The sequence below is a fragment of the Carettochelys insculpta genome, chromosome 16 (assembly GCF_033958435.1).
Source record: "Carettochelys insculpta isolate YL-2023 chromosome 16, ASM3395843v1, whole genome shotgun sequence".
NCBI classification, from domain to species: Eukaryota; Metazoa; Chordata; order Testudines; family Carettochelyidae; genus Carettochelys; species Carettochelys insculpta.
Window position 1 is genome coordinate 31970930 of NC_134152.1, and position 27302 is coordinate 31998231.

The following is a 27302-nucleotide window of genomic DNA, read 5'->3' on the forward strand; positions in this document are numbered from 1 at the left end:
ACGCCACATTTCACCCCTCAGTGCTTCCACGCAAGAGGCCTACCCTGCAACCCTCAGCTTTTCCTCTCCTGATTGCTCTTGTTGAGGAAGATCGGAATAGAGGGCACAGGATTGCCTGCAACTATTGACATGCAGACACCTCTGGGGTGGAGGCCAGGGCAGCAGCGAAGCAGTGAGTTTTGCAAAACTCGGGCGGCGGGGGTGTCACTTGGCCCCTGGGGCAAACCCAGCAGGTGGTGCTATTATATAACGATCTCTCTCCCTCCGCCGGCCCCCCCCCGGAGTTTTTGGGCCGGGTGTTTCAGCGGCTTGCAGCCCGGTCACTCCACAGGCGGTGGGTGTGGGGAGCCGTAAGCGGCGGCAGCTTCACCCTTTGTAAAGCGAAAGACTAGCGAGGGATCCCGCCTCTCGGCGAGCGCCCTGTGCAAGGAGGGGAGCGGCCTGCGCCGGGGGGGACGCACAACCGGAGCACGCCCTGCTGGCGAGCCCAGAGCCGGCGCATCCCTCCAGCTCCCCCCATGCAAACCGCTGCAAGACGCGCCTGCCCCCGCCCGAGCCCCGCAGCCCCAGCTGTCAGGGCGCCCCGGGGGGGCTGCACGCGCCCACCAAGCCGGGCCCGCCCCGCTCTCCTCCTTTCCCTCCCTGCCCCACCCCCCCAACAAGCGCCCGCCCGCCCTTTTCCCCTGCCGCTGATTGGCCAGAGCTTTCTTTTGTTAGCAGCCAAGCGAGCCTCCCATTGGCTAGAGAGCAATGCCCATCACAGCCCGGAGCACCACCCCCCCTCTCTCGGCCCGGACCCTGGGAGCGCCAGAGGGTGCGGGGCGGGTGATTTTCTTTTTTTTGCAACCCTTTTGCAGCTCGCACGGGGCGCAGCGCAGCGCAGCGCAGCGCAGCGGCGGGGGGCGCGCGCGCCGGGGTGGGGGCCGGCTGCCTGGCCCCCGGGGCAGGCAATAAACAATCAGCCTTGCAGCCGAGAGGCGTTTCCCTCGCAGCATGCGTCCCTGGGCGGCCTGACGGCGGCTGTGGCGGCGGCGTTGCAAGAAGACCCCCGGGCAGCCGATGGGATTTGCGCCTTGTCCGAGGATCTCCTGGGCAGTCCCTCTCCCCAGCGGCGGGGAGGGGGGGGAAGGGAGGAAGTCGCCTGGTTTATTTTTGCTGCCGCTTTGCTCTCCCGGATTCCCACACGCCGAGGCGGATTTAAAAAATCTGGATTATTATGCATGGAAAATCGCCCCCTCCCTGTAAGGACCCAACCCGTGCGGGCAGCCAGCTGCTCCCGAGCCGGCCTGCGATTGTGCCTTAACGTGTGCGGGGTGGGAGGGCAGCGGAGCTGCTTTTTATATATAATACCTATATTCTGCATTTGATTATTTTTTTTTTCTCCGTGGAGGGGAATCCGATCCGCTGGGAGTTCCACCTCCAAGCCGCTCTTGGCCCTGCCTCTGGATTGCCTCTGTTTGCAGGGGGTGAAGAAGTCCCTGGCTTAGTCTGGGCTTAGGGGAGCAGCTGGTTCGCGCCCCCGGGCTGGCGAGTGCGTGCCTTCTATCTGCCCCCCCGTGGAAGTTGGGATGCTACGGGGCTCCAGGCGCCGCTGACACTCTGCTTCGTGGCCTCGTGATCCTGGAAGTGGTTGAAAGACAACTCGCCTGGAAGGAATTGTCCGGCCTCCCCTCTCCCTCCACTTTCAAAGACCCGAAGCCCGGGATCTCGTTGTGTTTGGTTACAAGACCAAAGTGGGGACAACCTGCCTGGTCGAGCAGGGCCACCAAACCATGTCTGCTAAAGAGAACCCCTGCAGGAAATTTCAAGCCAACATTTTTAATAAGAGCAAATGTCAAAATTGTTTTAAGCCTCGGGAATCCCATTTGCTCAATGACGAAGATTTAAACCAGGTGAGTCCCGGGCCTGTTTTATTCCCCTGCCCTCTCCCAATAAATCCGCTTTTGGGGGTTTCAAGTGAGCTGTTTGCATGACTGTGCTTGGGTCAGCAGTGTATCTGAAATGGGCCGGACGGGTGGACTTGGTCTGTGACTCGTTCATGGAGAGGAAATGGACTTTATTTTATTTTATTTTCATGCACGCTTTAGGTCCTGGGTCTGTGATACAGACGGGTGTTGGTTATTGTTTTAAATCGCTTCCTTTTGTGTGTGAGCCCAAGTGGGAACTACTGAAAGGCTCTGTGTGTGTGTGTGTGTCTTGAGAGAAGGGCAGTTTTAAAAAGAAAAAAAACTTGAGTTGGCAAGGAAAAAATAATTGGGATTTCAAAGCCCTTCTGAAGAAACTAGGGCAGGGCTTTCTCCCTAGAGCTATGCAATCCGAACATCTCAAGTACAGAGATTTCAAAGGCAATTTCAACCAAATCGAAGGCGCTCCAGGCGCTGGAGGGAGCAGCTTTTTTCCCTCCAGTGAGACCTTTGTAAACTACGGGCTGAGGATCCCTAATGTATCTTTCCTGGTTGCTCTGGAAGTTTAAATTTAAAGTTTTCCAGGAGCGGTCTTGCTTTTCAGCTGCATATTCTCACACGAGCGCTTGGCGTGAGTATAAACATGTCTGGGGAAGAAAAATGCACCCAGAGCTGTTGATCTTCCCTGAAGTGTGTGTGTGTGTGTGTGTTTGGGGGGGGGCGGGGCATAGAAGCTCTCATAATCTAGCAACATTTTCTCGTTTTCCCCCTCGCCCACTCCTCCTGACAGCCAGGCTTGCAATCCTATTATGGAAATGAGATCAGACATATTGCTGGGGGAGATAATGAAATCTGAAAGCTAATATGGAAAAAATGTGACGAGGGAAGCGCGCGCCTGTGTGAATGGGGGAGAAAGGGGGGGAGTAATTGATAGACTGTTTGTTTGGACAAAGGGGAACAAACTGAAGTTTGCCTCTCCCCCAGCACCCACAGAGTTGTTCTGTGTTCCTACCCATGAGCAATGTGATCCATGGCTTTTGTGAGCCAAAAAAAGGCCCGATGGCTTGGTTACTTATCGAGAGAACTGTGTGCGTTTGTCTTTGGGGTCCCGCCAGGCTCGTATCTACGTGGAGAGCTTGATTTTTTTAACCCATCTCACACAAGCTCTCCTTTGCTTTTTGCTGCTCAGTCCCTTCCACTGCCTCCAGCCTTTTCCCGGGGTTAATTGCAATGTCAGTTTCAAGGTTGCTGCCTGGGACTGGGCAGGGGGGCTGCTTGCTCAGTGGGTTTGACTCTCAGGGGGATGGGGGAGCTTCTTCAGGAAAAGTGGGTACAGTAGGGACTGAAGAAGTACTTACAGGGGACTGGAGAGGGTATGATTCCCACCCTGGTATGCCTAGTGGATTGTAAGTTTATAGGCTATCTGGCTATGAGAGCAAGGGAGAAGTAAATCCACTTGAAACATAAGGAAGGGTGTCCTGTGTGATGTATCCTTCCATCAAGTATCTTACTCAGTGGGCTCAGCTTCTGTGGACTTTTGTTTTCTTTCTCCTCCACCTGCATGCCCCAAACTAATGAGTCCCCTCTACTCTCTGATCTGCTCACCTTGATAATTTTTTTTTCTGATTTGTCAACCTTGATTACTGTTTTTGGTTCTCTGTGCCTTAAATACTGAGTCTGTTCTGGTATGGCTATGGTCTGAAGAAGTGGGTCTGTCCCATGAAAGCTCATCACCTAATAAATTATTTTGTTAGTCTTTAAAGTGCTACTGTACTGCTTTTTTGTTTTGCTAGTTTGGTGTACTGAACCTTACTGTGAGGAAGTTCTGTTTTCATGCCTGGCTAGGCTAGTCATTTAATGTTAAAGAGAAACTTTCCTGACCAAGAGACTTTGCTCTTGAAAAAACAGCCAGGGGTTGTGTGTATTTGGTAATGCTAAAATGTAAACCTGACTAGCTGTTTCTCTGGCATCTATGCCAAGTGAGAGGTTTGTTTTGTTTTTTAAAAGCACCATTTGTGGGTGATTTGGGGCGTCCCTCAATCCTAAGCGGTGGTTTGAATGAGACTTTTGGTGCTGTTGCCTTGGTAGGTCATATTTACACCGCTGAATGGAAACGATGTTTTACCCATATTGTATTTAGACAAAGCTGTTGTCAGCCTGTCAATGGGTCTGTAGATAGCAAGGCTAGAAAAGTTCTTCATTCATCCAGCCTGACCTTTTGCTGCTTGGCTCAAGGGGAAGATGAGGACACTTGGCACCAAAACACTAGCACTACTTTCTGATTTTTTTTTTTTTTTTTTTTTTTTTTTAAATGTGCAACAGTATGCACTGAACCGTATCCGTTCCTCCACCCGGTATGTTGTGAGTTATCTGAAATTGAAAGCTCTTTGGGACAGGACTTGCCTCTTAGTATGTATTTTGCAAACACTTGGTACAGTGTGGCCCATATCCTGGGTCAGTGCTACAAATATTTAACAGGGGCTGATATTTCTCAGTGACATAGTTAAATCAAACATGCATTCAGAATAACACTCGGGGCTCTTACTGAGAATTGTACTTGTCATTTTGAGGTTCAAAGCACAGCGCAAACACTAAACCGTTAATCTTTGGACTACTACAGTGAGGTTTCTGAGTTGTTTTTCTGTGTTAATTGGGAGTGACCTGTCACAGTTGGCGGTGCCTTCATTTGTCGTACTCACTAAATACAAAGATGCTCCACACAAGCTGCCCTAGGTATGGACGTGTGCGTATTTGTGTTTTGAGATGCACAATTGGCTCTTAGTTTTCAGCCTTGGATGGTTTCTTGTAGTTTACAGCCGTGGTGGATAAGGTGCTTTCCTATCCAAGGGGTTTTTTAGCCCCGGGTCTAGCAAAACACTTAAGCACATGCCTGACTTCGAAGCCTGTGAGCGGCTGGGCTGACTTCGTGGCTGCTCCATCCTCCCATAAAACCTGGTAGTTCATGGTCTAAAGTTTCAAGGCTCCCACAACAAGTCGTGGCAGAGGGCTTAGACACGAGCTGTTTCCCCTCACCCCACCCCACCCCCTCCTGCTGCACATGGTGTATTCCCAGGAAGAAAAGGCGGATGGATTAAACAAAGTGACTGATGGTTCCTTCTGCATCATTGTCCATTCCTTTTGTGCCTCAGAATGGAGGACAGACAAGTTCCATTTCTCCTTGTCTGATGCTAACCATGCTAGTGTCTTCTCTGGTAGGATGGTGTGAGTAGGGAATGACGCTAGTGGTGTTATTCCATACTTCCACCAGTGAAACTGAGAGCAGATTCTGACCCTTTTGATTTAAAGATAAGATGTCAGGGGGCAGCTGCTGGCTGTCCAGAACAGAGCTTTGCCCATTAATTTAGGACCAGAGGAAAGCTACAGTGGACAGGCCCAAGAAGCTGCTTAAATAGTCCATTATGCGAACTTCCTTCGCAAGTGGCAGTAGTTGCCCCTTTCTAGGCAGCAGAGAGGCCAAGAGAATGAATGGGTTGGGAAGTCCCTCACTCTGGGTGCAAAGTCTTTTCAGGACAGGATGTTGTTGCGATTGTGTTTACACAGAGGACGTCAGCTCTTCAGAGCTGCCATTCTTTGTCACGTGCTGTAAAAACCATCCTCGTTACTTAAATGTTCATGGGATGGCATCAGGACAGACTTACCCTGGATATCTGGTTTTGTAGAAATAAATTTTTTAAAACCCTAGGCCAGGAAAGTGAATGGTTGCCTTGATTATTTTAATTATAATAAAAACTCTTTGCAAGGAGGCAACATTCCTCTGTTCTAGTAGAAATCCAGATTTTTGCAGCCTGGCAGCATGAGAAGTGGTCCTTTTACAGGTCCTCTCCCTGCATAGCTTTATTCACTCTGCCTTTGGTTACATGTAGGACTGGGTTGTTTCTTAAGTGCTTATCAGTTATGTCTCTAGGAAGGATAGCTACTCCTGAAAATGAAATTGACTAGAAACTGATCACAGATGAAACTGACTGTCATGCAAATTGAGGGAAGTGCAAAATGTAAATATACAGTATAAAAGAAGTGTAAAAAATGAAGTCTGATCTCTGGGCATGGGAGAGGGTAATTGTTCTCTCAGTGTTAAGCAGCACAGCTAAGGAATTTTTAAAGATCTGTATATATATTCTAATCTGTCAATGTCCATTTCAGATCCTGGCATTGATTCCCAAGAATACCTAATTTAAAAATCAGTCTTTCCCATCCGTCTTTCTCCCTCCACAGTGACTTTTCCTCTTGCCCAGAAAGAAGTCTGTTTTAATTTCTGTGTTCCTGAGGGCATTACTGCCTTCATCTAATGTTTTGGATAATAATAGACATGATTCTGCCATCTGTGCGCCTCTCTGCCCATTTACTTGGTGCAAACAGCTTCTGCTCAGGTGATTGCTAGAATATTGTGTGCAAATTTCATTCCCATGTCGACTTTCATTGTATCTTTGCCCATGTTATTTCTATTTATTCTGTGACTCCTTGGGCTTTTGGTGATAATTTAGGCCTCATGTACATGACCGCAGGTTGTCAGTTTAAGTGAATAATGTGTCTGAAGTCGATGTGCTTAGATCCAGTAACTCCTTGTTTGATGGGAGACTGCTCGATTTTATTGCATCTGGTATCGATATGATAAATTGATTTTTCCCCTCCCCTGCACCTGCTCCCCCTTGATCTGGTGGATATTTAAGATGTGACCTTATACTTCTGGTATCTCTCAGGCTTGCGAAGAACGTTCAACATGGATACCTTAATCTTTTGGCTTGAATAAGGACTTCAGTAAATGGGGCTGTGGTCTGGCACATTTAGAAGGGTAGCCAGTGATGGGGCAGAAGAATCAGAAGCTGAGACCATGAGATGGTGCAGGTGGATAGTAAGATTTAGGGTGGGATTTTCAAGTGGCTTGGGTTTAACTTTGCTTCCCATTGAAGTTGCCAGGAGTTTTACCACTAGTTTCAGAGAGCACAATTAGGCCATTGCTGAGCATGACTGACAAGCGAAGGGATCTGCTTCTATTTGAAGACCCTTTTGCTGTCATAAAGGGCTGAGTTTTGCTTTAATGAACGTGAAGCTTAAGGAACTCATCCTGGATCTCCGAGGAAGAAAACGGGGGAGTTCTGCTCAATAAGAACCAATATGGTATTGGTAGCAAATGGTCCAGTGTGTGTGTTCTTGGGATGAATGAACCCAGTTTGGAGATCTGCATACACTGGGCGTTGCAGCCTTGCAACAACTGCAGGGGCTGTAAATGAAACGAGATCCTAATCTTGTTCTGGACATGCCTGGCCAGTCTCCCTTAAAGACTGCCCGTATTTTTGGTCTCTCACGTTGTCTTGCGCAGGAAGCTCTGGGTAGTCATCCTCTGGCCACCAGAGTCTGTGTGGGTGGAACTCACCAAATTCTGTCCATGGTTTGCCAGGCAGGACCCATATTAGTGGAGAAATGAGACTGCGTAAAAGTAATGAGAACAGAATGGAGAGCCTTCCCTGCTCTTTGTATTGCATTGATATAGCCATCTGGCACTGGATCAAGGCAGCCTTCTTGCTCATTGGATGCTAGGTGGTGTGTTTTTGTATTTTCTTTACCCCTTGTTTCCAGGTGCCGAATCCCAGAGGAACAGTGGGGCTGACTGAGAGGTGCACCTATGATCTAGTTTCCTCCCTGCTTCCTTTTGTTTTCTTCTGAGGAAGATCTAATCTTTCCTGAAAAGCTGGAGCCCTGGAAAACAGCCCCTGCTCACTCGCTTGCATTCCTGACTCCCTGACTAGTTGCATCATGCTGCAAAAATCCAGCTGTAATTGTCTAATTAGTAGCACCAAACAGGGAAGAGTTTCTGAAAATGTCAAAGCTGCCTCCATAAGCTGCTGCAGTGGGAAGGGACAGAGGTCCGTAGGATTCTGTTTCAAGGGCTAGTGGAGCTAGCTCTGCCTGGTGTGTGTGGTTTTTTGGGTGTGGGGGAAGTTTAGGGAGAAGGATGTGTTTCTTTTCTTTTAACTTTCTATAGACTGTTTTCTTCTAACTTCCTTTCCCCACAGGTAGACATGCACAATCCACCTCAGCATGCCAAACAAAATCACACTCTCCCCTATCGGAGGGGTAGCCGTGTTAGTCTGGAACTGTAACAGCAACGAAGGGTCCTGTGGCACCTTATAGACTAACAGAAAAGTTTTGAGCATGAGCTTTCATGAGCACAGACTCACTTCATCAGATGCTGGTCTTGGAAATCTGCATCTGATGAAGTGAGTCTGTGCTCACGAAAGCCCATGCTCAAAACTTTTCTGTTAGTCTATAAGGTGCCACAGGACCCTTCGTTGCTGTTACTCTGTCCTATGTGAGTTGCCTAGCAAGGGAGGATGGAAGGCCCTGGGCATTGCAGAAAGTTTGGGGAAGAGTTGTAGTGGAAACACAAATGACTGGATGGCCCTTGGCAGAATCAAAGTTAGGAATAAAATTTTGTCTGCAATTTCCCCTGCCACTGGGTCTGGGAACAAAGTTGGGATTCATTCTTCAGTAGTTTCTCTGCCTCAGGAATGTCCTACCTTCTTGATCCATCTTGACTTCCCTGGAAAGTGAAATTCTCTTGTACCCATGACCAAATGTAGTACAGGTTGAACCTCTCTTGTCTGGCACTCTCAGGACCTGACCGTTGCTGGATGATGGGAAGTCAATATTTTCTAGTACTTTACCAACACTTCCACTGCTTACTGGGCTCTTAGAAGACATTTAGGGGTAAATTTCAGCTAAATAACAGCACGGAACACTGAGAGCCAGGACTGGTGGCTGGAAACAAACTTTATGGGACCAGGGGAAACTTGGCCACGCCCATGATAAGTGGTCGTCCAGCTAACTAAAACAATGCTGGATTACAGAATTTGCCAGATGCGTGAGTTCTGGTTTAGAGAGGTTTGACCTATACAGGCTGCAGCCATGCATGTTTCCCCTGCATCCTGCTGTGCTTTTCCCTCTTAGCTGTAACAGAATGGTCAGCCTGTTTCACCTGTCCTGTGAGCCCACTTAGATGCACAACCATCCATTTGCAGGCACCATTGCTAGACGTGTATTGCAAAGGAGTTGGATGGTTTCTTGTACAAACCCCTGCTTTCGGAAAACCTGCCTTTTTTGCATTCACAAAGTTATTAGCAGCCTTCATTGGAGACGCTTATGCCTGTTACTACAAGCGGTGATTATGTGACTTCCCCAGGGATGATTGTTCCCTCTCAGCAGAGCCCTGGTGAGATCTTTTGGATTCTCCTGGGAGTTGTGGATGCTCTGTTTGTGAGGATGTTTGGAACACCACTTGGCAGAGCCCTGCAGTGAGCAACAGGACACAGCCTGGACTTGATATGGACTAGATGATCCGACGGACCTTTTCTGCCCAGTTACCCTGGAGTGACAGGCCATGTGTGCTGAGGGAGGTGGGTGCAAGGGGCTGTTAAAGGCACTGGTGCCCTGACCTCCATCCTTGTGGGCAGCCAGGTAAAACAACCCATAGGCTTGAAGCAGTGAGGGGCTGTCCCACCTCCCAGTGTGTGGGACTGAGGGGGAAGGGCACAAGGGAGGGTCCAGGCTGGAACTGGGGAAGCGTTGGGACTGTGTCAAGGAAATTTTAGGATCAGGACAGATGTGATCAAGCCCCTTTTCTCTCTTGCTTCCCTGGGGGACTTCACAGGCAGAAACTAGTTTTGGAGAGGAAACACTCTTTTTTTATTTGGGGTTCACCATAACATTGGGTTGGTGCTAATGTTCCCCCTAACTTTTTCCATCCAGGCGTAGAATAAATTTTGTTATGTGCACCCAGGCATGTGGGGATGTGCGCCCCCAATAGAAATACATACTGTCCACTGTGGGCGCTCTGCTAATCAGCTGGGTGGCACTTGAATCTCTCCTGGGCAGCTGCCCGAGTGCCCAGCTTACAGGATGCACTGGGCAGTGCCACTGATACCCACAGCAGAGAGGTGCCATGAGAACTTTGTGTCAGGCTGCCTCTGCCATTGACTGTCTGCCCTGCCCTGCAGACCTACCTGCTGTTGTGGGAGCCCCCCGTTCCTGGTTCAAAGCTGCCTGCTTCTGCTCTGTCACGTGCTCTGGTGATGGCTTGTGCTATGGGGCAGCATTTGCTGCAAAGCTGCGTGTCACCAGATGTGCGGTGCGGGCGCCCTTTGAATCCCAGTCTGTGCAGGAAGACAAGGCTGGTGTGTGGGCAAGAGGGGAGCAGCTGCTGGAGTCCCTTCAAAAGGGGGAAGACCCAAGCTTCTTGGTGCTAGGAGGAGGTGACACCTGTGTTTGCTGTAAGTGGAGCACTTGGATGGCCACCCAGGAGAAATTCAGATGTGGCTCAGCTAATTAGCAAAGCGCCCACAATGCCTGCTCCTAGCTGCAGGGGGTGGTGCACATCTGTTCAGGCGTTTGGCGCACATAACAAAACTTATTCCACACACGAATGGGGAAAACATAGAGGGAACACTGGGCAGCGCGTAACTTGGCTTTGGGCTGTCTCTTGAGGGAGGCTGTATTTATCTAGGCATGCCAGGTTCGCGCCATTTATAGCATGTGTGTCGTCGGGATGGGAACGAAGTCTGATGGGATCCTATTAGCTACCAAAGCAGGAGCTGCATGAGGGCTCTGGGGTGTGGTGGTTGTGACTTATAGCTCAGCTCTTATTCCCAGTGTCCATCTGCTGGCATTGGGCCGCCCAGCGACGTTTCCAAGGTGATGGGTTGCTAGTGCTGCTGCATGCCGGGAAAGTTACGGCCGCCTTCAGGCTGGCTCTGCGCTTCCCTTAGGGCTTCTTTGCTCTCCGCCATCTCTCTCCGCCCCGCCAGTTGGTGAGAGGCCAGTTGGCCTGAGGAAGTCAGCAGCTGCCAGGCAGTGGATGCGAGATGGAGCTGTGGGTTGGCCTGACACCTCTGGGACGAGTCCTGCATGTGCAAACACAGGCCCGTCTCTGCCCCATACTCCCCTGATCCTGCTGCCTGCCCTTCCATTGGGAAATACTCCCAGGTTCCCCTCCCCCTCCTGCTCAGGGTCGTCCTGGGTTCCATCTTCCATGGGTTTCTTTGCTGCTTTCAGCCTCGAGGCGGCATCAAGGCCTCCATCCCCTGGGACGGGGCGAGACCAGCCTCTGGGACTGGAGTTTGTGCTGCAAGTGGTTGTGGGCTTTGGTCTAGTGGCCTGGTTCCTGCAGCAAGGACCAGGGCCTTGGGGGGGAAAGAGGCTATTATTAATCGCTTTTCTTATGGCCCATTGAGCTGACAGCCAGAGAACGGCCCAGAAAGCATGTCCCCCAGTTCTGTGCTCCTGGGAGGGCCTGGTACCTGTTACCACAATATTTGGACTTGATCTTTCAAGGTGGAGGAAGTAGGAAGTGCTGCAGCACTGCCCAGGTTTTGCACCCCATGCCAGGATCCCCCCCGCTGCCAGCCCACACCTGGTGGCCCTGGTGCTGCCTGGGATTCCAGCTGCCAGTCCTGCAGGCTCTTCTGTCAGCTCAGGGGTCTCAGCTGCTGGGGGTTCCCTTGCTGCCTGAGGTCCCGGCAGCTCCACTGCAGGCCTTGAGGGGGGCCCTGACCATCAGCCCTGCACCTGGGGTTTCGCAGCTGCCCCCAGCCTGGGTCAAAGAGGAAAGCAGATGAGGTAAGTGGGGGGGTGCAATGCACCACCTCAACCCCGCTGAGTGACCCTCAGGCTCCCTGACTCAAGGACAGGCAGGAGCTTGCCAAACAGAATGGGTGGCTGGAGTCTGTAACAGGTGGGGCTGGAGGGATTGGCCCATTAGGGTCCTGGCCGGCGCTAGAGAACTGGGGAAGCTTTGAGGGGTGCTGTATGGGGAGGAGGAGCCAGTCGTAGCTTCTGCTCTGAGGCCCTGTGTGGCAGGGTAACTCCTAGTAGTGGGCGGCAGGGCGCTGAGGCGGATGCTCCTCACATCCCGAAGAGGCCTGCTGATTGCTGGGCCCACCTCTCTTGCTCTGTGGGAAGATACCCCCCTCTGGTGTCTAGGCATCAGGAAGGAAGCCCCGGTCATGTTCTGCCCTGTAGTACCAGTGGTGTGGGGGTGGGGCACCAGCGCCGTAAGCGTGTGTCAGTCTGAATATGGAGCGTATGGACTGAATGCAGCCCTGAGGCATCCACCTGCTGGAGATCACCTGCTGCCTGGCTGTGGATCGCCCTGGTGGTTTCTCATTGTCTCGATCAACCCCTTCCCCACCTCCCTGTCTCTTGGGCGTGAGACCTGAGGCAGCTTGCGGGGTGTGTGTGTGTGTGTGTGTGTACACAGGGCTGCGAGCACGTAGGCAGTACGGAACATGCAGCAATAGTGCTTGGCAAGCTGTGACGGGAGGGGTCAAATTCCGCATAAAGGGGGTCAGTCTAATTACCTGCGTGTGACGGCTACGGATCTTGAGACACAAGGAGCTGAAGTGGCTTGGGCTGGGGATAGAGCCTCTGTGATCCTCGCTGGTGTCAGACACTGTTCAGCAGGAGGGAACAAATCAGCCTCCTACCTGCCTCATGCGCTCTTCCTGGATTCTGTGGGATCTTGCAGAGAGATGGGCTCAAAGCCAGCCGAGATGCTTAAGTGGCGGGTTCAGGCCCCTTGCTCCTGATGGGAGGATATACGGCACGCAGAACGTTACGCAGCAAGCACCCTGCTCTTGTGAAGAGTTGCGGAAAGCCTACTGCGTGTGGAAGGCCTGGGGTGAAGTCTGCTGTGCCCGGGTCCCTCTGGGTGAGGGCTGCCCAGCCAGCATTGCACCTGGTGTCTCACGGGCTCGTGGGCATTCAGGAGCTGAAAATGTTTGGCTCTGCTGTGCCTTGTGTTGGTATCACACCAGCAGAGTCCCACAGGGTTGTTTGGTGCAGGCTCTGGAGAGAGCCCTGCAGGCAGGGCAGTTTCAGGTCTGAGTATTGTTCCTGGCTCTGCTGTGGCCTAACCAGCTGACTGGTGGATAACCACTTTGCCTTTGTATGCCTCCATTTTCCAGCTAAAACAGGGTAAGGGTTCTCACTGATCCGTGGGGAAGTGCCTGAGTCATGAGTGGTGAGCATGAGGTTCTGGTATGATTTAAAGGCCCCGATGCCTTGGTGATTCTGCCCTGTACATTTGGTCTGTTTTGCAACCTAGAGGGTTACCTAAAGTTTGGCTTCCACAACCAGGAGTCCACCTGTCTGTGAGTTTCCCCCTGTTTGTGCTCAGACCTGAGAGGCAGAGGCTGAGCCTTGCCTGGGTGCCCCTCTCCTGTTTTCTTTTCCTTCAATTGCCAAGACCAACTTAGAGTGAAAAACTCCTGCCTCAGCCTGAGACAGGCCGATTACGTCTGCCGGCAGCCTAAACAGATTATCCCGACCCAGCACACGCACGGAGCCAGGAATCTTTCCCAGTGACTAATCTGAACTTTCCCTCTGAGTGCGCCACAATAGGTCAGAAATGCGGCTCCTGGGGAAGTCTTCGTCATTGTTTTCGCAAATGTTATATCCTTCCCCTGCCCCTCAGATCCCTTGGGTGTCACAGGTGATGGTGTTTTCTGGGGGTCTGTGTTGGGTAGGCAGCAAACCTGGCTTAGGAAAAAGGCTTGGTCAAAATACTCCAGCTTGCCCAGGATCCCAGAGTTTTCTGCTCCATGCTTGTGTAGGTTGACAGTGGGCCCTAATCTTCTCCCAAGAGGATACGGTTCCTCCACCCAGCCCAAGGATGAGAGTGCTTTGGGTTCAGTGCGGCACATCCTGGCATACAGCCCAGCCTCTGCCATCTGCACCTTACGTAGCCCATACTCACTGAAGGAGGCATAGAGCGAGTGTTCAGCTAGTGCTTCTCAGTTACCTCAATGGGCGGGTTTTCCTGGGGCAGGCTAGACTGGTGCTCTTGCTGCAATTCCTACACATGGTAGATGCCCCAGTGGTGGGTGAAGCTGATTCCAAATTGGCGTGTTCAGCTTGTATGCCCTGGTGGGGACCGTTCTTACCCCAGTTGTCAAGTTCTCTCTACTCTTAGCTGGAGCTTCTGTTAAGGTTCTTTGGATGGCTCTCCAGTTGCCCCCAGAGTGGGGTGACCAGACAGGCCTGTGGGCGTTCCTGCTCCTGGCCCATCCTCGCCCCTTACCTCCTGTGCTCTAGAGAGAACTGAAGGCCTTTGGTGGCTCTCAGCAACCTTTCACCTCCAAGTCCCTAGTTCAGCTCCTGGGAGCCTTCCTGTTGTGGATGTCCTGCCTATAACGGGTGGGTGGGTCTCAGACTGTTTCCCAACAGACAGGTGACCACAGCCCAGATGCCATCCACACCCTTTGCAATCTGAGCAGAGAGGCCAAGCACAGCTGTGGATGTTGGGTTCTCTGACTGACTGGAGGCTGGTTTGTATCTGGGCAGATGTGGGTGCTTGTGCTGTCGTCCCACTGTGTCTCTAGTGCTGTTCGCACGGTCCTCGCGGCAGCACCTCTTCAAAGCTGTTGTGTGGTACCTCTGCCCTTTGCTGACTCCCTGCGTGGTGGGTGAGGATCCCCGTGGGGCCAGCTCCGCTCCCCTATCCCAGCAGCATGGAAACCCCAGGACTCTTTACTCTGTTCATAGGACCCAGTGGTGGCTGTCTCTGGTTTCTGTCCTGGGGCTGGTAATACCTGGGTATTATCATCCTGGCAGGATGACAGCCTTGCGTAAACCTGGCCTGGACCACTTTCTGCTAGCTGGCCCCGTTGGCTGGGCTGGAAGCAGTGTGTTCCTCTCATGCAACCCAGATCCCACAAAACCAAAATCCAGGATGGAGTAGGCCTAATGGGCTCAGCTTGTGAACTGAGTTAAGGGGGAAGGGAAGCTGCCTGCCAACTCCAGCAAGGGGGAAGAAATGCTTTGGTTGAACATAAGAACAGCCACACTGAGTCAGACCAAAGGTCCATCTAGGTCAGTGTCCTGTCTTCCCACAGTGCCAGATGTCCCAGAGGGAGTGAACAGAACAGGTAACCAGCGAGCGAAGCATGGCTATTAACCCAAAGCAGGAGTTAACACAGGGATATCCTCCGTATATTGTCCAGGTGAGAGTAAATGGTCCTGATTGGCCTTAACATTTATGCGATCATAGTGTGGCTATCCTACTGGTGAGCACTGTGACAGGGGCCCTATCATCATCATCATCAATAACCGTGGGCTCAGCACCCGTTGGTGTCTGATGCCTCTCTCACTATTTCCTTCCATCTTTCCCTATCCAGTGCAGAGTGGCTTAGTTTCTGTAGACTAGGTCCACACCAGTCTACTACATCATCTACCCATCAGCGCATTGACACACGTCTGACCAACTGGCATGGAGCTCTCAGTGGCTTCGTGGCAGAGTTACAGGGGCCCCAGGTAAGGCTTATTTAATAGGGGCTGTCATGAGGCAGGGGTGCAGAGCAATGAGGATCTTTCTGTGAAACTAAGTTCTTTGACTAAATCTGGGGTGAATCCTGGAAAGGCCGAGGGAGAAGCCTCTGTCAGAGCATGCCCTATCCAGCCCTGTGCCCAGTGCCTTATTCTCTGTTGCCCATTGGGATTGGCCCAAAAATCTCAACACTGACCAATGTGGCTTTTGCTGGGGTTTGACCTCCCTGGCTTTGATGTGTTCTCTCCCAACTAATTGTCATTAGCAGATGGCTCACTCTGGATTAATATTTTAATCCTGTTGCATAAAAGGATTGGGTCCTGCCTCACATTTTACTGGGACACTTATCCAGTTACTGAAGCTAAACAGAGCCAGGATGAGTCAGCAGCTAAGTCTACACTACAAAATAAATTTGAATTTAATAGTTGACTTTTTAATGCTTGATTTTTTTATAAAAAACTCGAAGTTTATTGTCCACAAATGTTCAAAAGGTCAATAGTATGTCTGCATTGCCTTATCCAAGTTTGACTGCATGAGCAATGCATTGTGGGTACCTATCCCACAGTGCCTTTGCCCTGTTGCATTCTGGGTTTTTGCACTATTTGGCCTATGGGAGGGGAAAAGTGTGCTTCAAGTGCTTGTGAGTGTTGGATGTCATTTTCCCAGAATGCAAAGTACCCACTTTGTGTGTAAATGAACAGTCAACCTTGCACCATTTTTTCTGGGAGTTTTCCAAAGTCTCAGCTGCTTCTAGGTGTTGCGCAGTGCATTATGGCTGCTTCCTGGAGTGTTGCAGAGTATTTGTTTAGACAAAGCCAGTGGGAGGTTATGGTGGATGTGGAGGGAAGAGGGTGGAGATGAAACTGAAGACCTGGGCACCAGGAACTTAGAAATGCTGGATGCATTGCTTACGGTGGAGCAGGGTTTCTGGAATTGTGAAACCAACACACATAGTGGGACCACATTGTTTTGGGAGTCTGGGACAACTGCAGTGGATGCAGAACTTCCACATGTGCAAGGCTACTTTCTTGGAACTTTGTGATTTACTGTCCCTTGCCCCGAAATGCGGTGATACAAGAATGAGACCTGCTTTGACAGGTCACAAGTGAGTGCCATTTGTTCTGTGGGTGTTTGCAACACCCAACAGTTACTGGTCAGTGGCAAATCAATTCAGAGTGTGCAGATCTATGGGGCGGTGGTGGTGGGGTGAAGCACGTAGCTAATGCAACCAGTCACCATCTCATGCAGAAGATGGTGAGTTTGGGAAATTTCTAGCACTCATTGGATGGCTTTGCTGGCATGGGGTTTCCTAACTGTGTTGAGGCAATAGATGGAATGCACATCCCCATCATGGCCCTGCACCGCCTGGTCTCAGAATACATAAACCAAAAGGGGTACTTCTCCAGGGTGATGCAGGCAGTAGACCGTAAAGGTCATTACACCAACGTCAATGTGGGATGCTTGGGAAAGGTGCCGAATGTGCGAAACTTGAGAAATTCAGCACTGTACAGAGAGCTCCTGCATGGATCTTTCTTCCCACACTGGAAAATCAATATTGGCAACGTGGAGATGCTGATATTGGGTTACCCAGCTCACCCTCTTCTCCCTTGCCTCATGAAGTCATGCATGGGCACCCTGGACCTCAGCAAGGAGCACTTCGACTACAGGCTGAGCAAATGCAGAATGATTGTGGAATGTGCCTTTGGCCATTTAAAACCAGGTTCAGGTGCCTTTTGACCTGTTTAGACCTTTCGCAAATCAACATCCCCACCGTGGTTGCAGCATGCTCTATTCTGCATAAGATTTGCTCATCAAGGGGGGATAATTTCATGCCAGCTTGGGTTGCAGAGGCAGATGTTAGGAGCAGGGTTTATGCACTGCTGTCCACAAGGGCATCCACCAGTGCACATGCAGAGGCAATGGCAATCAGGGAGGCTTTGAAAAATAGCCCTTTGAATGAGCAGACAGCCACATGATTCTGCTGTAATTAACTGTAGTGATACTACCTCCACTCCCCACAATGATTTGTGCACCCCAACCCATGTGAACCAATAAATCAGACTGTGATTTTCACAAAAATATTTTCATTTTGTGGGGGAAGAGTGTTAAGGTGCAGGAAAAAGAAGGGCTGTCAGCTGGTGAAATAGTCTCTTAAAATGGGGAGAGGTCATGGGGGTGGAGCAGGAGACTGTCCCTGCTCTCCTTCCCCATGTTCAGGGACCATGACCGGGGTGGGCAGCCTTTATGGAGGGGAGCCCAGGCAGCAGAGGGTGGAATCTGCATACTGAGCCCTGCGTAGGGAGTATGGAATGCAGGATCTCAATTTGCTCTCTGACAACCATCAGGAGCTCTGCTGAGTCCCCTTTCCTGTTCTTGAGGACTCTCTGCTGCCACTCCTCTGTGAATCTTTGGCTAGTAGCAGCTCTGCTGTCAGCCCTATCCAGCTGCTGCAGGATAAGTTTCTGCTTGCTCCTTGCAGCAACTTCGTCTCCCACATTGAAGATACCTGCTGAAAAGTGAAAGTCACAATTGAGATACAATTCTCACAGAGTGCTTATCCCTAGAATGAATGGGTCTCTGTTTGACGATCACTGCAACTTTTGTTTTTCAAGGCCACTTTTGGCTTCTTCAGGATGACAGTGAGTCAAACTCTGCAATGCACAAGCTATTACTCATCCAGACCATTTCATTGCAGACATGGCAAGGTATTGCCTGCTTAAGAAGGTGCCATGGGCGGGATGGGGGTAGAGAGCTGAAAATAAAGAGGTGTAACCTCTAGATTGCAATCCTGTGGAGGGGGGGAAAAGGCTGTTTAAAGCAGGGAAAGCCCACGCTGGATATGCTGGCTTCTGAGAGCAGGTCCTCCGAGCCCAGAGGTTGCGTGGTGGCTGGGGAGGGTTTGATTTCTTCTAAATGACAGGATGGGTCATGAGTGATTCCTGTAAAATGCAAAGCGGCGCGTAGGGGGGAAGGAGGAGAAGCTTTTTGGCAGCTTCCAATGAAGCCAGCAGTGTGGTGAGAGGGGAGAAGACCAGGAGAATCTGCCAGCTGTGTGGAGGGGGTGACATGGAGAGCCCACCAGCCACATGGTACAGCAGAGCAGTCCTGGGAAATTTAAATGGGCAGGGAGCAGTGTGAGAGAAATTTAATTCACGTTCCCATGCTTCTCTAGGTTGCCAAAGGGAGACACCAGCCTCCTAAGAATAACAAATAGGATGAGCATCTTTTCTTTTTCACGGCGTGAGCACAAGCCTGGAAAATTTGCTAAAATGCCGTGTGGCACCATGATACCAAATTACTCACTGGTTGCCTGGAGTGGCATGGTCTGCTGTCATGGAAGCCGCAATAAGTCAGGCCTGCCCAAAAACCTTGTGCAAAAAATACAAGAGTACCTGGCTGAGACCTTTCTCAAGATCTCCAGAAAGGATAAATGCTCCATCCCCAGAAATATTAACATGCTGTTCTGAGAGGCATAGCTCCACCATACCTGACTCACAACCTGCTTGATAAAGAATGTACTCCACATAGAAAACCTATATGTAAACCCAGCTGCAACCCACTTGTAGTATTCTAGAAAAAATACTCTCCAAAACAGCTGGTCCTGGAGACTTCAGTGTCAACATAGAGGGGACCAGCCTGGGATTGAGGATGAAGAGCTCTAGGTTGGCAGAATTAGCTTTGTTCGAGCCTTCCTGATTGCCCCTGTTCTCTTCTCCATTGGCCTCTTCCTCCTCCTCCTCCTCCTCCCCCTTTTGGCTCGCCGCTTCTCTTCTCTCACCGGACTCTGGGGAAGGGCCTCCTGAAGAGCCCCAGTTAAGACTGGGGATCATGGTTGGGTCCCTCCTGAGAATGGCATCCAGCTGCTCGTAATGCCAGCATGTCTTGGCAGATGACCCAGATTGCCTGTTCACTTCCTGGACTTTATGATAACTGTGCCGGAGTTCTCTCACTTTCATCCAGCGTTGCTGAGTGTCCTGGGAGTAACCTGTGGCGATCATCCCATGCAAAATCTTTTCATAAATGTCTGCATTTTGCTTGCAGGCTTGAAGTCTGCCTGCCACTGACTGTTCTCCCCACACAGCAAGATGATCTAGTATCTCATTTTTGGGACCATGCTGGCGTTCTCTTGTGACCCTGAGAACTCAGATTAGAATCGTGATCGCTATAGATGTGATGCGTTGGCTTAGGTGCAATGCATGGCTCTTGAGGTGTGCTCCGGAGGCGTGCTAGTCATGCTTGTCAGAAAGAAAATGAATTCAAGCTTCTAGGTGCCCAATTCAAATTCCTGGGCTTCCTGGTGCTGAATTCAAATTTGCGAGCTTCCTGTTTCCTATTTCTTGCGCACCTGGAGAGCAGTGGAGATGGAATCAGCCAGAATGGTCAACCGTGCGGCATTGTGGGATACACGTGGGACCTCTGGAGGCCAATAAAATTGATTTAAACCAATGCTGTTTCCACGCTGGCATTAATTCGACCTTTTAAATTCCAACTTGGCGCTGCCTAAAATCTACCTAATGGTATTTACAGTGAAGACAGTGACATTGTAAAATCAAGCCAACTGCCTTAAAATCAACTCTGTGATTGTAGTGTGGACGTTGCAAGCATCTGGATGGGAGACCTCTTGGGAGGATTATGTTGTTACAGCCAATGATGTTCTTCCTTCTGCATCAGTCAGTGTCCCAGCGTGGTATTAGAGGGTGCTGGGCTGCTGGAGAGGAAATTATCAAATGGATGGACAACCAAATTCCTATGTGCTTGTGGCCCTTCCTCCTCCTCCTCCTCCTCCTCCCACTTTTTCATGGGGAATTCTGGGGTACGTTGGAACCAGGTGAAAACCAGCTGGGTTAATGATTGATTGGGTGACTTAGTTCATCGCACAGTTTCTTTTTAGATGTAGTGTTCCTCACTTCCTGTCCTGTACTGGCTGCTATCCCACTCCAGAGATGGTTGCTTGTGTATCCCACCCCGCCTGCCCTGACTGTTGTGTGGTTTTGATTTGACGTTTGTCAAGTGCTTTGAGACGTTTGAGTGAAAGGTGCTAGAAGACTGCTGAAGGCTACTTACAGTTCCTCTGTACAGGGAACGCTGCAAAGGACAACCCAGGGGACCCACTAATTAGCTCACCTGAGATCAGTTGGCCTCTGCTTGGCCAAACAAACCTATCCTGGAGACTTCAGTGTTGTTGGTGAGTGGCCTTTTACATAAGGGGTTGCGTAAATCCCATTTACAGAACAAGAGTCACGTTAAGCTGCCGTGGGGGATTAGCAAGAAACCCAAAAGAGCAAAACCAAACTACGTGATTAAGTCTGTGCTGGGCTCTTGCTTTCCTTCCAGTGTTTTCTATCCTCTCCAGAAACTCGCCTCTGGTGTGGTAGAGTCAGATGTCATTTATTTTGAAGCTTATTGCCATGAGGGGATTAAAACGTCAGAGCTGGTTTTAACTCTGTGGCCTCGTCTACAGACAATTTTACACCAGCCTAGTACCGATTCCTGTGTGCTTGTTTCCTTTTAAGAGTGGCTCGGTTTTGGTTGCCTTAAAAATAGACCTAAAGTCTTGTGAACACTGGGCAGCTTCCCGTTGTGCTTTGTAATTCGGGCTCCTTGGTTTGACTTAAATTTGTGTGGGGATGCTGATTTAAGGGTTTGAAAGCCTTTTGATTCAGTTTCGCTAACAAGGAATTGATTTAATAATTTACATTAAAATTGGGCACTCAAAAACCAAAACCAGTGTTCCAACTCAGATTTCCCAGGCATGAATGGTAGCAGATATGGTTGTGTAGACAAGTCCTAACCGATTTAAGGTAAATCAGCATAAGCTTGGTTTAAAGAAACCTTGGCTTCCGCACAGCATTTTGTGCCATTTGAATTAAACCTGTTTAGAATCACAGCATTGATTAAACTAGCCCAAGCCCCTCTCTGAGGCTTGGCCGACACTAGGAAAAGAAGTCCATTTCAGAAAGACTTGTGTATGTATGGGAATAGCATAGCTAGAATTAACATACCGGAAATCAACTTATTTGACTGCCTTCACTTCACTTCTTCATCACGCATCTGACGAAGCGGGTCTTGGCCCCCGAAAGCTTATGCTCCAAAATATCTGTCAGTCTATAAGGTGCCGCAGGACTTCTTGTTGTTCTCAAAGGTACAGACTAACACGGCTACCTCTCTGATAGTTCACTAAGGAAGGTCGACGTGAGTGTTTCTCCTGTCAACCCCCCCCCCCCCCCCCAACTCCTCGCACTATTGAGGAGTACAGCGGACGACTGCTGACCCCAGAGAGATTGATTTGCTGCCTCTTTACCAGATGCACGAAACCGAACTCCGGCAGATCGACCCGCCCTGCTCACCGCACGCTCTCTTATTTACACTCAGAGCAGTGGCACAGCGCTCTATGGAAGGGAGGACAAGCCCTGAGTGCTTTGGCCATGCAGTGGGAGCTGTGTGTATTAGGAACAGGGTTCTCCACCTTCCAAGGTGGGGATTGTGATCAGGGAGGTTGGCTGTGGCCCCTTGAAATCTTTTTTTATGGCTGAGGGTAAAGGGCTTTTGCAGCTGCTTCCTGCTGGACCATGGAGCCCTTCTATGTATGGTTGTGGGTTGGCAGAGGTCTTAGTTTTATAGGGTGTTCCATGTGGGCTAATTAAAATCTTCTCCCTGCAGTTGCACTGAAATATGGTATTCTTCATGTCCTGTCTTAAACTCGTGTTGTGATCTCTTAAGCAGCTGCCGCATTCCAGCTCAGCAGTGACTACATTTCAGTAGTGGGCAGAGAGCACCTTCCCAGGTGTGGTGGGAGGGTTGTTGATTGCAAATCCCTTCGAATTCTGCCAGTGAAAGCTGGTTATTAGATTGCAACTCATAATTAGCACGCAGAGCTGCTGGGCCCTGTGAAATGACTCAGGTTCCACCCTAAAGGGAGGTGTCTGTGTTTCAGCAGAGGGAAGATGTTGTGGTTCTGTGTATTGAACTATCCTTGTAAGGTGCCAGGTGAAGCTACGTTGTCTATATCCCTGGAAGCGTCAGGCAGATGAACACTGCCGTTGCGGTTTTCTGAGCAATCGGGCTGGGATGTCTGTAGCACTAAACTCCCTAGTGCACAGCATAGATCCAAGTGTCCTTTCTTCCAAGTGGGGTGCTGCTAACATGCCTGGCTGATTGCTTTCAGTCTTCTCTCTGCTGCTACCCAAGGCACTTGTATTTGGCTGACAGCTCTTCCCCCTACCAGCTTCCAATCCTGGTTCTAAAGGTCTAAAGCAATCCAGTTGCCACATACTGGGATGTGATGTCCGGAGCTGCACCATCAGGCCATCCCTGGGAAAGACCTGGCAAGGGGGAGACTTGGGCTGGGGACGGTGTGTTCTGGTTTTGCTGGGTAAGCTGTTCTCCTGCCAGCCTTTGCTTCTCTCTTCCTTGCTGTGTTGGTTGAAATGACGAAATGGAGCTAGGTGATGGCTGTGCACCCAGGAGCTTCTGTCTGAAAAATGTCAGGTTCAGAGACTATAAGGCCGGGAGGGACCACTGCAAGCATCTCATGTGACCTCTGCTACAGTACAGGCCAGAGAGCGGAGCCAGAGAATTCCTAGCACAGATCTTTCAGAAGAAAAATCCGGTCGTGATTTAAAAATGGAGCTCGATGGAGGTTCTGCCATGACCCTTGATAAGTTGTTCCCATGATTAACTACCCCCACCATTAAAAATGCACACCTTATTTCCAGCCTGAATTTGTCAAGTGGCAGCTTCCAGCAATTGGCTGCTGCTATAGGTGAGAGGAGAATGAAGGAATGACAGGCAGCTGGGTTAAAAAAATCACTTTTTTTCAATTTTCTTTTCTTTATGGATGAGGCAGAGGGACTGTTGCAGGGCTGCAGTATGGAAGCTCTTGCAAAATCCTGCTATGCCTAGCCGGTGGCACCAACAGCCACTGCAGGCCTAGGGGCAAGGTGGGCAGAGGTTCCCGGCTCCCTGCCCCCAGAAGGGGCAGGGCCAAGGGCAGAAGGGGTGGGGCTTAGGGTGGTCAGACCTACTCACCCCACTGTCCCTCAGACACACCCGGAGCAGAGGCACAGCTCTCTACGGTGTTTCACCAGGGCCTGGCGCTCTGGCTTTTCTTTGGCTGCAGTGGTGGCTGGAGCCCTGGGCCCCCTTGAAGTGCTGGGCAGCTGCCCCATTTTTCCACCCGCCTCCCGCTTCTGCGTCTGCGCCTTGCTCAGCAGCTCTGCTCATTGTATCGAGAAAATATTACAAAGGGCTGGTGTCGCACCTCCTAAAGCAGCTCTGTGAACGGCTGCTACCGCTGTCCTCTGAGAGGGGAATTGTGATCTGTGGCACAGTTCATGCCAAATAGCCACAGTCTAATGCTATAAGAGGAAGAATTTCCTTCCTTGTCACTGTCTGTCTATCTTGGGTGCTTCCTTTGGCCCTGTTGCAGCCGTGTCTGAGCACCTTATAATTATCTGTGTATTCGCCCACCCAGCACTGCTCTGAGTCAGGGCAGTGCAGGTGGGCAGCTGATGCACAGAACAAGTGCCTTGCTTGAGATCACGCAGGAAATACGTGGGAGAGCAAGGAAATCAAACCTGGATGTCTCTGGCCAGATGTGGCTGTGGCCTGCAGTAAGAAGAGGTGCTAGAGGGTCAGGATGGATCTCTGGGGGAAAGGTGCCTGTCAGAGAGAACCTCCTCCCAGTTATGACTAAGTGTAAGGAGTGGCAAGGAGTTGTTACGGGAGTCTAGGGCGTGGGAGGAGATTGGGAAAGATGTGTAGGCTGGGGGTGTGGCTGTGCAGAGTCCTGGAAGCAAAGGTGCACGTTTAGTACCTGCTGTGGAAAGAGAGCAGGTCCTGTCACTGCAGCCACCCAAGGAGCCAGGAGACATGACTGGAAGGAGAGGTGGTCTCAACACCAGTGCTTTGGAGGGGCGTGCAGGAATCCAGGTGAGGGGCTGTCAGGTCTGGCCCGGGCTTCTGCTGAGGGGAGGGATGGGGTGAAAAGGATTTGGTCAGTCTCTCAGACTGGAGGGGGACAAATTATAGTGCTTTGGTTGAGGTTTTCAAAGCGCCTTCCAGAGCTAGGTACCTGCCCCGTTTCGTGAACGGGGCGAGTGGGGAACGGGGAGAAATTAGGGAGAGGTGTTGTCCTGGGGCAAGGGTGGCACACCTACATTGTGTTAGGTGCTGTACAAACAGACGCAGAACAAAATGATGCTCCTTTTCCCTAGCGTGGCAGGCACTGCCTCTGGAAGGGTGTGGGTCCCTATGAGCTGCGGTCACAAGGGTAGAATCATAAGCTCTGACTCTAAGGAAGTGGGAAGGAAATTCAGAAGTGGTGCATCCAGACATTCAATTGAGGGAGGCTGCTACATCTCCATAGGAGAGCTCGGCAAGTGGGGTGCTGCAGGGGAATGTTTTAAGTTCACCCCGAAGCAAACTGCGCTTTTTTTTAAAGCAAAATTTCACATTGTATTTTGTTTTCACTACAAAAAAAAAAAAAAACTCATAAAGGGATTATCACCTAACTTTCACAGTCAGGAGATCTTGTTTTCTCTATTGTTATAAGCAATACTTGATATTTAATGTGCTACCAAATGAGATTGGAGAAGGTTGTGTCTTTTCAGTTCATAAACAAATAAGAGGCACTGTCGTTTTGCTTCCAGTTTGCAAACTTTACAGGTTTTGTGCATTTGGCAGCTGTAAGAACGTAGGCAATTTTTCCTGTCATTTGTGTGGATGTTTCTAGAGAGCATTTTATTTTATTTTATTTTATTTTTTTAATGTTGTAAACCTACCAAAACTGACAGGAATGACCCAGGAGAATGTTCAGCCTGGAACAACTTAGTCTAGATTTCAAGTTGGTGCTGCTCGAAAAAGGTTTAAAGCGATTCTTAGTTTTTTTTGGCCTAAGCTCCACTCTGAAGGCCAGGAGCTGTCAGTGCACGTCAACAGAGTCCCCATAGGCAGGAGTGTCTGGCAGCAGGCTCCTGTGGAGGGGTAAGCGCATACCCAACACCCTCTGGTGAAGGAAATGTTTGTGTAAACAAGGCCATGTTTGCTGTGTGGTGATGCCCCAGCATGTTGTTCACTGTGGTTCTAAGCAGTGTGGCTTTTTTTTTTTCCCCAGCCATGTGTGGAGTGAATTTTATATGCACTGAGGCATGAGGATGTGGACCACCCGTAGAAACACATGCTGCCAGCTGTGGGCAATCTGCCAATTAGTTGGGTGGCATTTGAAGCTCTTCCAGGTGGCCAGAGGTGGGGAAGAGTACCCCAAAACTTAACTTGAGTAAAAGTACAGCTGCTTGAACTTCGGGTACTTGAGTACAATAAAGATGTGACACGTGCATACTGCTTCTCAAGTAGTTTTCCAGAGGGATACCGGTAACTTATACTTAAGTACACTGCCCCCCTCCCCACAAACCAGCAGCTGTATTTTCACTCAAGTAACTTTTGGCGTACTTTTTCCATCTCTGCAGGTGGCAGTCCTAGTGCTTGGTTTCCAGGGATCACTGGTTTGAGTGCCCACCATCTTAGTGTCCTATAAGAGGCTTGCAGTCTGGGGGTAGCGTATTAGGCTGGTAAGAAGGAAGGTGGGGAAAAGATGATGAAAGAATGTGTTTTGCGGCCTGATGTGTCTGGCCGTTCATTAATCTGACCTTGTAAGCTGGTGGGGCCTGGACTCAGACGCAGGAGGTCCTTTACTGTTTTGTGGCCCTTAACACAAGGGAACAGTGACCCCTTGGGCAGCATGTAGCTCCTTCCCGAAGGAAGAAAATTATGGGAGGGGAGCTGAGCTGTTCATCTGCCGATGTCTGTGATAGTGCAGGTGGTTTTTCCAGTTGTTCTTTCTCCTCCTTTTGCTGCTATCAGCTGAACGAGCCACTTCCCATTTTGAAATGACTAGGTGTGGTCCTCTCCTGTGCCAGGTTTCTGGAACTGATGATGGAGAAGAAGGCGTTTGGGGAACAATGTTCTGTGCAGGAGGTCCTCGATCTGCCTTGGGGATAGGGACCGTAAAGTTGCAACTTAAAGTGAAACAATATATAGGGCGTGTCTACACGAGGAGTTAACTTCGAAGTTAGGCACTACATCAAAGTAGCCAGCAGAGAGTCTATACACACTTTCCCTTACTTCAAAGTTAAACCCAAAGTAGGGAGCCCAACTTCGAAGGCCTTACTCCATTCCCGAGAATGGAATAGTGGCCTACTTCGAAGCAGGGTGTGTGTAAACACTCTGCTTCAAAGTTGCTTACTGTAAGCATGTAAATTTTGCCTGTGTGACCATTTAAACCCGAATGCACCACTCACTCACCATCCCATACGTTTAAAGCCTTTTAAGCAAGAATTAAAGTAATGCTCCTGCCCCAAAATATATTTTTAAACCACTTTTATCCTGTGTGCGGCATGAAGCAGAAGAGAGTGGCAGAGGATGCGGGCGGGGGAGGGTAGCACTAATTTTCTGTCTTTTAAACGACTTAAGCGCGAGGAATTTTTACGTTGCATTCTTCAACGTTTCAATGGCGTAAGTGCGAAACAACTTGTCTCACGGCAACGTATATTGAGGACTGACTGTGTAGGCGCTGGTAAAGCGGCTGATGTGGAATGTTTTCTTCTAGAAGAGCCAACTCTTCCATGGAACCTGCTGTTATCTGATTCCTGATGGGCTTTCCCGAGGAGTGACTTGGACAAGTACTGTGTCAGGACAGGCTTTGTGTAGGTTTTCTTGCGTTTGATTGGTTGACCGAGGGTCAAGGAGCGTGAATCTCAAAGCCGCTTCTGTCCTTGACCCCCGGACAGCAGGGTATGTGACATAAAGCTTTCACAGGTAGGAGTGGTGTTCACAAGATCCAGTGGAGATGCTGGTTCCCACCCAGAATTTTTAGCTACCATGGACTTGCCAAATTGGAGGGAGAGGGTCTGTCTGCTTAAGCCTGCAGTTAACTGGTTCTCTTCTGCTCCTTCCTAGGCAAAGCCCATCTATGGGGGCTGGCTGCTGCTGGCACCGGAAGGGACGGATTTTGACAACCCCGTGCACCGTTCCCGGGTAAGGACAGCGAAGTTTCTCTCTCCTTG

The 27302-nt window shown here is 50.2% G+C and overlaps 1 protein-coding gene across 9 annotated transcripts in view; it reads left to right on the plus strand.

Annotated features, from left to right (window-relative positions):
- The first annotated feature begins 840 nt into the window (after nt 1-840).
- MPRIP (myosin phosphatase Rho interacting protein) overlaps nt 841-27302 on the plus strand; it is a 183742-nt gene continuing 157280 nt past the window's right edge. For 2 of the 9 annotated variants that reach the window (XM_075010773.1, XM_075010774.1), the window contains exons 1-2: nt 844-1892; nt 27196-27273. In XM_075010773.1, coding sequence (XP_074866874.1) covers nt 1773-1892; nt 27196-27273 — 198 coding nt within the window. In that variant the 5' untranslated portion in view covers nt 844-1772. Of the gene's footprint in view, nt 1893-27195; nt 27274-27302 lie in introns of all 9 variants that reach the window. The other 7 variants (XM_075010771.1, XM_075010775.1, XM_075010778.1 and 4 more) reach the window with 4 other exon arrangements.